Below are 12,824 nucleotides of genomic sequence, written 5' to 3' on the forward strand. Positions count from 1 at the left end.
TCTTTGGATGGCGTCCCTTCCCTCTCTCATATCAAATTCAGCTTCAACATTTTACTGCATAATAAAACAGATGAAGTATATAGTTCTAAACACAAGCCCTGTTTTGGATTTTTGAGTATTCTAGATTTCCAGCTAAAGTACAGAGATGTTCAAATTGTGACAATTGAAACTATGCAGATAACTAAGTCAGGTACCATGCATCTTTGCACCTGGTCCTGGTTATCCTTTCCCTGAAGGATTGCAGCTACCTCTCGTGTCACATAACAAGCAAAAATATGGTCAAAATTCTGTTCATTTTGCAGCCCTTTTCTTCCCAGAGCTATTAGACAGGAATGACAGGAGTAAAGTGGTTAGCTTTCTCTGGCAGAAACAGCCTTTTTCTAATTATTCTAGTTTGTACAAGTTCCACAGGCTCACACGGGAATAACGTTTCATGTTGATTTCTTTGAGTTTCAGGGAGTTCTTATCTGTAGTCTATAATGTCTTATGGCAAAGGTACTTGGAACATTCATTGGAAAAAAATGAAGTAGCTTAATCTAACACAAATGAAATGATTAAGTTAAGATATTAAATTGCATTGAGTATCATGTATATATAAAAGATAACAAGAAAAAAAATTAAAAGTATGTCAACAGTAAAAGGAAGTCTAGGGAAAATGTAGGTCCCCTACTAAATGAGGTGGGTGCAGTGGTAACAGAAATGCTGAGAAGGCAGAGATTCTGAATTTCTTCTTTGCTTCAGACTTCAGTGCTAAGACTAGCCCTCAGGAACCCCAGACTCCACAGGTGAGAGACAGAGTCTGGGGAAGGGAAGGCTTCCCCTTGGTCAAGGAAGATCTGGTCAGACAGTGTCTAGCCAAAATCAGTGCACACAAATCCATGGGTCCTGATGAGATGCACCCATGTGTACTGAGGGAGCTGGCTGGGAGAGGTGCTTGCTGAACTCCTCTCTATCATCTTTGGAAGGTCTTGGTAGAAGGCAGAAGTGACTGAAGACAGGAGGATAGCCAGTGTCACTCTGGTCTTCAGAAAGGGCAGGAAGAAGGATCTGGCAAACTACAGACTACTCAGCCGCACCTCCGTCCCTGGAAAGGTGATGGAACAACTTGTTCTGCATACCCTCTCCAAGTAATTGGAAGAGAAGAAGGTTATCAGAAATAGTCAATGTGGATTCACCAAGGGGAAATCATTCTTAACCCAGTAGCCTTCTTTAATTCATTACTGACTGGATAGATGGGGAGAGAGCAATGGAAGTTGTGTATCTAGACTTCAGCAACACATTTGACAACATCTCCCACATCATCTTTGTTATGAAACTTATGTTATGAAAATATAGGATAGATGAGTGGACAGTGAGGTCGATTGACAACTGGCTGACTGACAGAGCTCAGTGGGTTGTCATCAGCAGTGCTGAGTTTGGTTGGAGACCTATAACTAGTCGTGTTCCTTAGGGGTCAGTGCTGGGTCTGATCATGTTCATATTCAGTGACCTGGATGAAGGGATAGACTGCACCCTCAACACTTTTGCTGGAGAGGAATGCCTGACACACCAGAAGGCTGTGTGTTCTTCAACGAGACCTGGACAGATTGGAAAGTTGGGCAGGGAGGAACCAGATGAGATTTAACAAGAGCAAGTATAGAGCCTTGTACCGGAGGAGGAATAACTGCATGCATCAGTATAGTTAGGAGATGACCTGCTGGAGATGAGCTCTGCGGAGAAGGACCTGGGTGTTCCAGTAGATTACAGGTTGGATTTGAGCCAGCAGTGTGCCTTTGTGGCAGAGAACGCCAGTGGAATCCTGAGGTTCACTAATAAGAGTGTGTCCAGCAGGTCAAGGGAGGCGATTCCCTCCCCACACTGCTCTGTCCTGGTGAGGCCACATTTAGACTACTGTGGCTGGTTTTGAGCTTCCCATTTCAAAAAAGACAGGGATCTCCTAGAAGGAATCCAGCATAGGGCCACAGAGATGATAAAGAGACTAGAGCATCTCCTGTATGAAAAAAAAACTGAGTAACCTGGGTCTGTTCCGCGTCAGGAAAAGAAAACTGGGGATAAATCAGAAAAATGTTTATGAATATCTAAAGGGAGGCAGGAAGAAAATGGATGAGGCCAGACTCTTCTTGGTGGTACATGGCAATAGGACAAGAAGTAATGGCCAAAAACTTGAACATAGAAGTTCCAAACTAACATGCAGAAGAATTTTATAGAATGGGTGTATGCTGTAGCAGGGATGATGAACTTGATGATCTGTTGAGGTCCCTACCAACTCCTGCAATTCTGTGATGTATTGCCAAAAAAATAAAAATAAGTTTTTCTTGTGCATTCAAGTTTAAGGGTTAATTCTCAGAACTTCATGGAATTAATTAGTTATTGGATGTTTTTGTGGTGTTTTTGTTTTTGTTTTTTTTTCCTTCTGACAGAGACAATTCTGAAGGAGTTATTTGAAATCTGCTTCTTTCTCAAATCAGAGCTATGATTTTTATTTTACAGAGAGCAAAGGAAGAGGCCATGCAGAAAGAAGTGAAAGTGAAGCTTATTACTGATTCCGTGAATAATTTCATCGCAAAGGCTCCACCTGCAGCTAACGAGGCTTTGAAAAAGGAGCTTGATGTTCTAATTACCAGCTATCAGAGACTCTGCAGCAGACTGAATGGAAAGTGCAAAACTTTGGAGGTTGGATGTTTTGTTAATGCTTGTATTTATAGTTATTCTAACTGTAGAAGTGAGGTAGAGAATGAAGGTGTATTATTGTATGGGACCACGAGCAGCCTAAAGCACTTCTGGCTGTATGAGTTACATACTAAATACCACATGTTTTTGTAGGCCATATACCTAAATCTTAGTAAGAATTGTATGTGCTGGAGAGTAAAACTAAAGAGAAATCACAGGCATGTTTTATAGATGATGGACTGTAATGACTGCTCAGATTTCTTATCCTTTCTGAGATTAAGACAAGCATCTGGCTTCTGTAGCAACCTGGTGGTGTTGTCTTCACCAGCTCCTCTAGGCTTCATTCTTCCATGGCTAAGGGTTTTGATTAAATGACTCTGAAGCTGGACAGCAGAGAAACAGTATTTGATCTGCTGATAATCTGAATGTGTCACATTTTCAGTTGACCCTGCCATTTTGGCCAGTTCCATTACAGTTTCTTGTCCTAGAACTGTTTTTATTTTACACTGGGGTCATGGTGATTTAGACATGCTTATTTTGTTGTGAAATAATTCACATTAGCTAACTTTGTAGAGGACAAATACGCAGTTGGGTAAAACTTACCTCCTCCAAATTTTACTCTGGGAAATTAGTTCTCTAATCTAAGCTGGTGAACTGTGTTTGCCCACATTAATGATGATGCTATTGTAAAGTAATATCTCTTTCTAACCTTTGCAAAGACTTGAATTTGCAATGGCCAAGGTTAGGTGAAATGAATTGTTACTCTAGGAATCTTGGCTTATGGGCTGCCATGAGTCTACTTTCTTCTAAGAAAAAAAGGAAAAATGCATTCAATATGCCATTTTTATCTACTTATTTAAGTATCCTCAAGTACTGGAAAATGTTAAATACTAAAAAAACAGGAGTTATATTTAAAATAATGCAATGTAAATGTAAATGCAAAATATAATATAAATATATTTTACAACATTATATTATGTATTCTAGGACTTAAATGACCTATAATTTTATCATGGTTTAACCTTTCAGGCAACTAAGCAGCACACAAGTCTTTGCTCCCCTTATCCCAAAATGAGATGGAAGGATTGTAAAAATAATAATAATTTTAAAAGGGGTAAAACTCGTAAGATGAGATAAGGATAAGGCCAGTTTAATAGCAAATAAAATAAGAGGGTAGATGGCGAAAAAAAAAAAAAACAAATATAATACAGAACACAGTTGCTCACCACTAGCTAACTGACAGGCGCCCAGCCAGTTTCTAAGCAACAACAGTCTCTGCTGCCTGCTCCCCCAGTTTTATAGTTAAGCATGACAGCATATGGCATGGGGCATCCCTTTGATCAGTTTGGGTCAGCTGTAATGGTTCTGTCACCTCCCAGCTCTTTGTGCACCCACAGCCCCTTTTGAGTAGGGCAGCCTGAGAAGCACAATAGTCCTTGGCTTAGTGTAAGCACTGCTCAGCAGTAACTAAAATATTGCATTGTTATCACCAGCATTTACATCCCAAATACAAAATAGGGCACTATACCAGCTACTAGGAAGAAAATTATCACAACTGTAACCAGGACAAATTTATATCAGTATTAATTTCTGTGAAGATTTGATCAGTATTCTTGAAATCCCTGTTTTTAGATATTGTATGAATTTGTGCTTTAAGTAATTAATGTGCAGACTATTTAAGCAGCTTAATTATGTTTTGTAATAAAGACAAACTTCTAACATGAATCCTTGAAAATTTGACAACTTGTGTATTTGGAACAAAAAATCTTCAAGGTGTTTTTCTTTGTTTGGCTTTGGTTTTGTTTTTTTTTTTTTTTTTTTTTTCAGAAGTGTTAGCTTCCTCATATTATGTTTTTTTTTCTGTATTTGATGAAAATGTTTTGGTTATATACTGTATTTATTTAGAATCCATAAACACTGGGAAAAAATCAACTGTATAAGATACTGTAAACATTAGACATTGCAATGTTTTGGGAATGAAACATGCCGTGTTTTCAGTCTTTTAATAAGTGAAATTTGGCTTTGAGCTTCAATCCCAATAAACATTTTTTTCTCCTTCAGGAAGTCTGGGCATGTTGGCATGAATTATTGTCATATTTGGATGCAGAAAACAAATGGTTGAATGAGGTGGAATTGAAACTCAAGGCAACTGAAAATATCCAGGGAGGTGCAGAAGAGATTTCTGAGTCTTTAGATGTAAGTACTGATGTAAACAATACCAGTTTGAATTCAGATCCACCTAAGGGAAATAGGTTAATTTACTGTATTATGCCTTATTTGGTGATAATAAAACATATGTTGTAAAAAAATATCCTCTCTTAAGTAGGTTAAAAGTGAAAGCAAATTTTCATTTTAGAACTGCCACTCTGGTTTTTTGTTTTTTTTATTCGTGGAGTCTTTCAAATTCTTAGAAAGTCTGTTAATAATTTCAGAGGATCAAAATACAAAACATTACACTGGTGATGCCTTTCTGCCATTGAGCTTCATCTGTCAAGTTACCAAAGCAATTTTTTTAATATGAAGTATACAGATACTATCAGTGGGCATTTTGCACAGGCTTAAAATAAGGCGTGCAATTTGTTGCTTTATAAAGAGTCGTTCTTTGATTATAGTAATGGGTAGTGGAAAATATTTATTTTCAAGATGGAGGGCAGTGATATTTTTGGCCTATCTCTCTACTTTGATTATCCAAGAAATGTGAAGTTTCTTATTTAAAATTTTAAGAGAAATTATGATTCTCTGTAGAATTTTATTTACAGAAAGGAGAACAATCTATTTTTTTAACTTGTTTCAGTCTTTGGAACGTTTAATGAGACATCCAGAAGATAATCGCAATCAGATTCGGGAATTAGCTCAGACGTTAACTGATGGTGGAATCTTGGATGAACTGATCAATGAGAAACTTGAGAAGTTCAATACTCGATGGGAAGAACTGCAGCAGGAGGTATAATTAGTAATTGACTTTTCCTCCCCTTAAATAGCTGACTATCTAGCACCATTTAAAAAAAATTAAAAAAAAAAACAAAAAGTTAGTTTACTTCCTAAAAAAGGCACAAACATTGACTTATTTTTGAGATGGACCAGTTATATAGGTATGGTAGGTTGACTCCAATAGGTAGCAAAGCATCACATACCTGTTTGCTTGCTTAACATGGGATACTGATAGAATCAGGACACAAGGGTAGCTGAAGGAAAGCGCCTGGTTACCTTTGCATTCATGTCCTATGTTGCTGAATAGTGTCTTAAGTGAAAAACTAACATTACTTTCTGTATACTGCCCCGTTCTTCCCTCCCATCCCCTCCCTTTTTTTTTTTTTTTTTTTTTTTCATAAATACTTAACTGAATGCAGATATTTTCCCTGGATTCTGCTTCTTATTATTTGTTTTTTTTCCTTACTTAGGAAGAGAAAGCCACTAGCATACAGAGGACTTCCAGTGCCTGAAAACAGCACTTTCACATAGTCTTGCTTGTCTAAAAAGTAATACTACCTGCAGGGGTTCAATTTGAGAAGTACAATAAGTGCGGTGGAATAGACTTCTGGAGATTATTTTGACGATTGTATAGACAAAATATGTTAGGGTCGTATTCATGGAATCATAAAATGGTTTTGGTTGGAAGGCACCTTTAAGATCATCTCCCTGTCCCTCTGCTATAGGCAGGGACAGCTCCCTCTAGACCAGGTTGCTCAAAGCATCATCCAGCCTGGCCTTCAATGCTTCCAGGGAGGGGGCATTCACAGTCACTCTGGGCAACCTGTTCCAGTGCCTCACCACGCTCGCAGTAAATAATTTATTCCTGGTATTTAGTCTAAATCTACCCTCTTCCAGTTTAAAGCCATTTCCTTTCATTCCATTGCTACCTGCCCTCATAAAAAGCCTTTCCCCAGCTTTCCTGTAGTTCTGCTTCAGGTACTGGAAGGCTGCTATGAGGTCCCCCCCGAAGCAGCCTCTTCTCCAGCCTGAAGATTTAAAATCTTTTTAATGAAAAATGTGGGGAAGCACTGGGGCTGAGTGAGCCAGTGAAGGTACCGTTTGTGTTGTTCAAATCCTTCTTGGAGGTTTTCTATGTGGAAGGCCTACCAGATGGAGTGCCATTCTGACGACCTTCTGCTTTTGGGATTCCAAGGCTAGAGAAGATTCTGAGAAAAAAATCTAAAATAAAATTCTGAGATAGCTCTCTCAGCCTGTACTTGTAGGGGTTGGTGCTCCAGCCCTCTGATCATCTTCATGGCCCTCCTCCAGACCAACTCCAACAACTCCATATGTTTCTTGTGTGGGAGGCTGTAGAACTGGACACAATACTCTAGGTAAGGTCTCATAAGACCAGAGTAGAGGGGCAAAATCACCTCTCTTGTCCTGCTGGTCACTCTTCTCTTCATACAACCCAGGTTATGGTTGGCCTTATGGGCTGCAAGCATGCGTTGCTAGCTCATCTTGAATCTCTCATCAATCAGCACACCCAAATCCTTCTCCTCAGGGCTGCTCTCATGCCATTCTCTGCCTAGCCAGTATTTGTGCTTGGGATTGCCCTGACCAATCTGCAGGACCTTCCACTTGGCCCTGTTAGACTTCATGAGGTTGGCATAGGCCGCCTCTCAAGCCTGTCCAGGTCATTGCTTTCCAGTTGAAATAAGAATAAAAATGGAGGGGAGTGAGAAAGCCTCCCAGTTCTTGCAAAGCTACTCTGGTGTTCAGAAATCAAATGCTCATGGTGAGATCTGTAAACGAGTAGAATAGAGTAAAGAAGCTATTTCAGTCGCAAATGATTCTGTCACACTGTTTCTTTATCACATGAATATAATTTATTCAACAAAATGTTTTATTAATTTTTAAGCTCAAGTCTTGTGTGCTTTGTCCCATAGATTCCTGACACTGAATTTTTTGAGTTGTTCACATGGCCCTGTTGAAATCCAAATAGCATGCATTCTCCTTCCATAAGAATACATTGCTGGCACTTAACAACACTCTTCAGCTTGTGTTCAAGGTCGCTTCAGCTGGCTAGTAGGCTAAGTGAATGTGGTTATTTATTTTATTTAAATAATTACGCAGGTAATTACCAAGACAACATGTTCATATGCACAGAAGCTGGTAGGTGAAATATTCACTATTAATAGAGCAATTAAACTAAACCTCTACCATATAAATTAAGTTGCATGGCTGCTGAGATTCGTTTTTAAAGCTGATCAAGGTTATATGTTTGTACGTCTTATCTTATTTGGTTAACAAAGAGAGTGTGTTTGGTTTACTTTTGAACATCTGGGTCTGGCTGATAAGCGACATACATCTATTTTTCCAGGATTGATTCACTTACATATATACAAATACATATATATATTTGATGTACAAAACACAATTGCCTGAAGAACTTTTGCAGGTGGCTGTAATCTCCTGTAATGTTGAAAGTGATTTACATCCTGTCCAACAAACGCCAGATATTAGATATTCTCAAGACCGTGCTTGCAAAAAACTGTATAAAATGTTATTTTTCATGTGGGCTACATTCAATTTTTATTCTTGGGGATTGTCTCTTAATTTCTTTTAGAACATAACCCTTTTAGAATATAACTCTGCATAACAGTTTTCTTTAAAATACCATATTCATCATTTGTTGCAACTTTCCTGTTTTGTTCTCCTCTCAAGAGGAGAAAAGAATTCTTCATTCCCCATATCCACGATTGCTTTGAAGAGGTCTTCTTTTACAAGCTGTAAGGCATAGACTGCACCTGAAGAAGTCTTCATTGGTTTAATTTGCACTTTTGAACTACATCTAATCAAAGATGAATATCACTATAGTATGGTCAGGTTGAATATTTTGAAAGGCTTATTTTAAAAACACACTATGAAATATTACTAGAATTTGCAGAAAAGTTAGTTCTAGCTTGAGCAATGTAAAAGAAATTCTGGGCTCAAAATGAATTCTTTGAATGTGAGAAAACTGTACATTAATATATTAACAATTGATGAAAGACGTAGAGAGATGTTGTAATACGTCTCAGTCACAAAAATCCGTAAGAAACAGTACAAGCTTTGTTAAACACTTCAGTTCATAATTGGTGTTTTTTCCCTTCCTAGCACAAGATTTTTTCCATGTTTTTATTTTCCTTGAGAGCTGTCAACATTTTAGTAGCTCAGAGATAACTAGACGGTTGTTTCCCTGAGATTTCCTATTTAGCAATTAAGTGTCAAACACTTTCCCCTAGAGATTAAAGCTTCCTGCTATATTGACCATAATCTGATGGCAGATCTTAGAGCTTCCTATCTTGGTGTCCTCAGATCAGTTTAAAAACTGCAGCATTAAATGGTGTATTTCTCTCTCAGACTAAAGGAATACCAGTGCTCTTCCACTAAAACAAAGAATAACTGATCAGAATAAATGAAAACAAATTTAAATCTAGAATATGTGTATATATAAACAATTCTAATCTTTGTATTTCTTATTAAAAAGTGCACATATAGATAAGCATATAAAAACACTTAAGGGAGTTTTAAGGATAAATTTGAAACTCAGTCTAACCTCGTAGGTGTGTTTTATGCCTGTTCCTTTTGGAAAAGACCTGTAATGCATACCACCCTTCTACTGAAAAAGAAAGAAGAAACTCCTCCATATTGTTGCATCTCTCTGGATTGAATTGATAAGGGTTCTGCAATGCCAGTGATAATGCCATGGACTTACTCAGTGAAAAGGATTAAGTTATTGAGTCGCTTGGAACATTCTCGTTATCTTACTTTAAATGATGAGTTTCTCTGAACTTCAGAACAGTACAGCCTTCTGTACAAATGGACAAATGGTTACTTCCACCAAAGCTGAAGGGATTGGTAAATGCACACTAGACATGTGGTAGATTTTTCTCCTTTGTGACAGATCTTTGTGCTTCAAGGGCATGTACCCTCACCCATGGGCCATACAAAACTATTTAGCCTGTCTCTGATCTAGTGTATCTTCAATCTCCAGTAAACTGACAGTAACGGAAAGACACAGCATCACTTTATATTAGTCAGTCTTGCAAATCAATAGTGAGGACTGGCAGAGTAAGTTGAATTGTTTTTTAATCCTACTGCTTTGAACAGGCTAGTAATATTGCGATGTAAAATCTCAGATCAGAGGAAATAAAAGTCATTTAAATAGCCAGCCTTAGTTCTGTGTTGAGGAATAACTCTGTTTCAGTGGTTAATTCAGTTGGGTATGAACACATTAGTGGCTGAGGTGCTTCCATTAACAGTGACAGCATTAGTGCAGCACCTAACACTGCCCTATTCCACAAAAGGATCCTGGGACTGGCAGCGATACAAGATTATCTGATCAGCTGTTCTGAAATAGTACAAAGCAGCTTACAACACAAATATAGTAAATACTGGTTGGCCCATTCCTTGATACCAATAGCTAGCAAGAATACTCACAAAATGTAACCTTTATTTGTAAAATGTGAAGCTCTGGAAGAGAATCTGAGCTACTTGAGAAACACATATATCAAGATCTTTGACTGAATTGCTGAGAAATACTATTGTTCAAGGAAAGATTTTAGTAATAGATGTGAATTCAAATTGAAATATGACTGTCTCACCACTGAGGAGAAGCGTGGATTCACTTGGAAAATGGCAGAACACCTAAGAATTTTCTTGAAGAGTATTTTCCTCTCCTCTCGTTCTTTAATTTCACGTCACAAGAAAGACTGTCACTTTATTCTCTGGTCAGCTATTTGACTATACAGAGAAAAACTGTATTGTGTTTGAAATAGTTGATTACATGCTTTGTATAAAGCAGAAATTCTGCTATGCTTAGGTCTACATAAAATATGAGAGAGCAGTTGAACACAACAGATGGAAGAAAGCAACAGGTTATTTGTTACCTGATAATTACATTAAACTGTTATAAATAATAGTTAATGCTAACAAATTTATGTCCATTGTTTAAATACGGACGTGTTTTAAAAACAAATTGAAAGGTTAATTTATTCTTCTGATTTGGTAGACTGGTAAACCATGAAGGAAGCTCTTTGAAAGGAAAGCATCCTTTTCAAAAAACAGAAATATACATATTATATAGTTATATAGTAATATAATTATATTATATAGTATATAGAGAAATATATATATATATCTGATATATATATATAGATATATATTTTAGAAAAATATATATATATAGTTGTATAAAAGGTGAATATAGATGCTGATGGTGGAAGCTAGAGTCAACTGAAAGAGAACATGGTTAGAATGATAATAGATTGGGGAAGCCCTCAGACAAGGTAAGAATCCATCTTTCTTTTTTTCAGAGTAGACATTGCCTGTGTTCCAGAAAGCTATTTATACTTCATATGTGAGAACTCCTTCTCAAGAGAGCTTTTATCCCTCTCACTTACTGAAGTGGATTATTGCAGATGGGATTGTACCCTATTCTCAGTAAACAAAATCTCTTGAACTATATAACAAGATCAGGAGGACTGCTAATGCCTTGGAAGGAAAGACTGAGCTATCAGCATGGTTTTATTATACAGTTTTTCCAACTTCCATTCATTATAGAAATTGTCCGTGCAGGGTTCTGCATTTTTTGCAACTTGCCTATGCAGTCTGGGATTTTATTTTATGGTTGTTTTTTTTTTTTTTTGAGCGTATGTTTGTTTCTTAATAATGAGAACTGAATGAATGGCAAAAAGATGCGGAACTTATCTTATAAAAAGGTGGATGAGTACAAGTCAGGAGAACTCCTTTTGATTCTTAGCTTGCATTTTTGGAAAAGAAAAAGAAAGTGAAAAAATGTATTATGCACATTACTACTGCTAGTATTAATAATGTTGTCATTGTTTTTAGGCTGTGAGAAGGCAAAAGAGTCTTGAACAGAGTATTCAATCTGCCCAGGAGACTGACAAAACCCTCCGCTTAATTCAAGAATCTCTTGCTGCTATAGACAAACAGCTGACAGCCTACACTGCAGACAGAGTTGATGCAGCACAAGTGCCTCAGGAAGCGCAGGTAAGTTATATATGGGTTGAAATTATGTGCTTGCTGGTTTATTCAGTAAACCAAACAGTATTTGTTTGTCCCACAGCCTCATACTACTGGGGAAATGACAACACAATCAGTTTGAACGTGCAAGTAAATTTTAAGTAAGATTACTTTGAGAAGGTCAAGCAAATTCTCTTAATAGATGTGTATTTTCCTTCTGGTTTATTTTCTGTACCTGTCCAGAAGATATAGAGAATTATAAATATCCTGGAGGACTATTAAGTAACTTTAAAATTGCCGAGGTAAATAAACACCGTGACTCTAAAATCCAGTTCCCATCCTTGATGAAGTAACCCCTCATCTTCAGTACTCGTAGATGCCTTTTGTACTAAATTGATTATATGGCCTAGGAATTGTTACTAAATTATTGAAGCGTGGACAACATTATTACTTATGTTATAATGTACACATTAATATGCCTGTACTTCAGTTTTTACAGCTCACATGAGTTGAAAAAGTCAGCTTTTGGTATTCCTTTAGAAATGGTTTGTTGAGCATCTGAAGTAAAATTTTCCATCTAATTCTCATTTTTACTCTTTCATTCTTTGCTCTATCACATTTGCTTCTAGCAGTATTAAAATGGTAAGAATATAACTTTAAATAAAATCAATTAACTCTGGCATATATACGAAAAGGCTACAATATGAAAGTGTGCTTTTTTTGGTGCAACTTTTCAGTACATTCCACTTAAATTTAGGATAATAGATTACACACATACACACACACACAAAAAAAAAAAAAAAAAAAAGCAGGAAAATTGAATACAGATGTTTTAAAATGATTGTTAGATGAGGCATTCTTTCTAGCCTGCCTGTAGAGTTTAAAATCATTGCAATATATAGGTGTCTTATTCACATATTATTTTATTTATATTCTGAGCTGAACATACATAGCCCTGAAAGTTTTGTCTCCCTTAGAAGTAAAAGTTTCCATGTCTTTTGAATTAAAACATAGATAGAACGTAGATAGTTGTTCCTTTTACTTGCATTTCTGCTTTGTGTATGTTTTTAAATACACACAGGTATTTTTATGTGTGTGCATATAAAGAAAAAGTGATATTTAGAATACAGGATTGTATTTGTATTGCTTCATTTGGAAAATGATTCTAATTTATTTTCTTCTAATTACATTATTGTAAAAATGGCAATATA

At 36.8% G+C, this 12,824-nt stretch overlaps 1 protein-coding gene across 12 annotated transcripts in view; it reads left to right on the forward strand.

The window, feature by feature from the left end:
- Positions 1–12,824, forward strand: part of DMD (dystrophin) — a 979,751-nt gene that overhangs the window by 343,007 nt on the left and 623,920 nt on the right. For all 12 annotated transcript variants that reach the window (XM_042811110.1, XM_042811098.1, XM_042811099.1 and 9 more), the window contains 4 exons: positions 2,491–2,673; positions 4,732–4,866; positions 5,465–5,614; positions 11,479–11,640. In XM_042811110.1, the coding sequence (XP_042667044.1) occupies positions 2,491–2,673; positions 4,732–4,866; positions 5,465–5,614; positions 11,479–11,640 (630 nt within the window). The remainder of the gene's footprint in view (positions 1–2,490; positions 2,674–4,731; positions 4,867–5,464; positions 5,615–11,478; positions 11,641–12,824) is intronic.

Source organism: Centrocercus urophasianus, unplaced genomic scaffold (genome assembly GCF_019232065.1).
Source record: "Centrocercus urophasianus isolate 14NV4802_14NV808 unplaced genomic scaffold, USGS_Curo_1.0 seq_12, whole genome shotgun sequence".
NCBI lineage: Eukaryota > Metazoa > Chordata > Aves > Galliformes > Phasianidae > Centrocercus > Centrocercus urophasianus.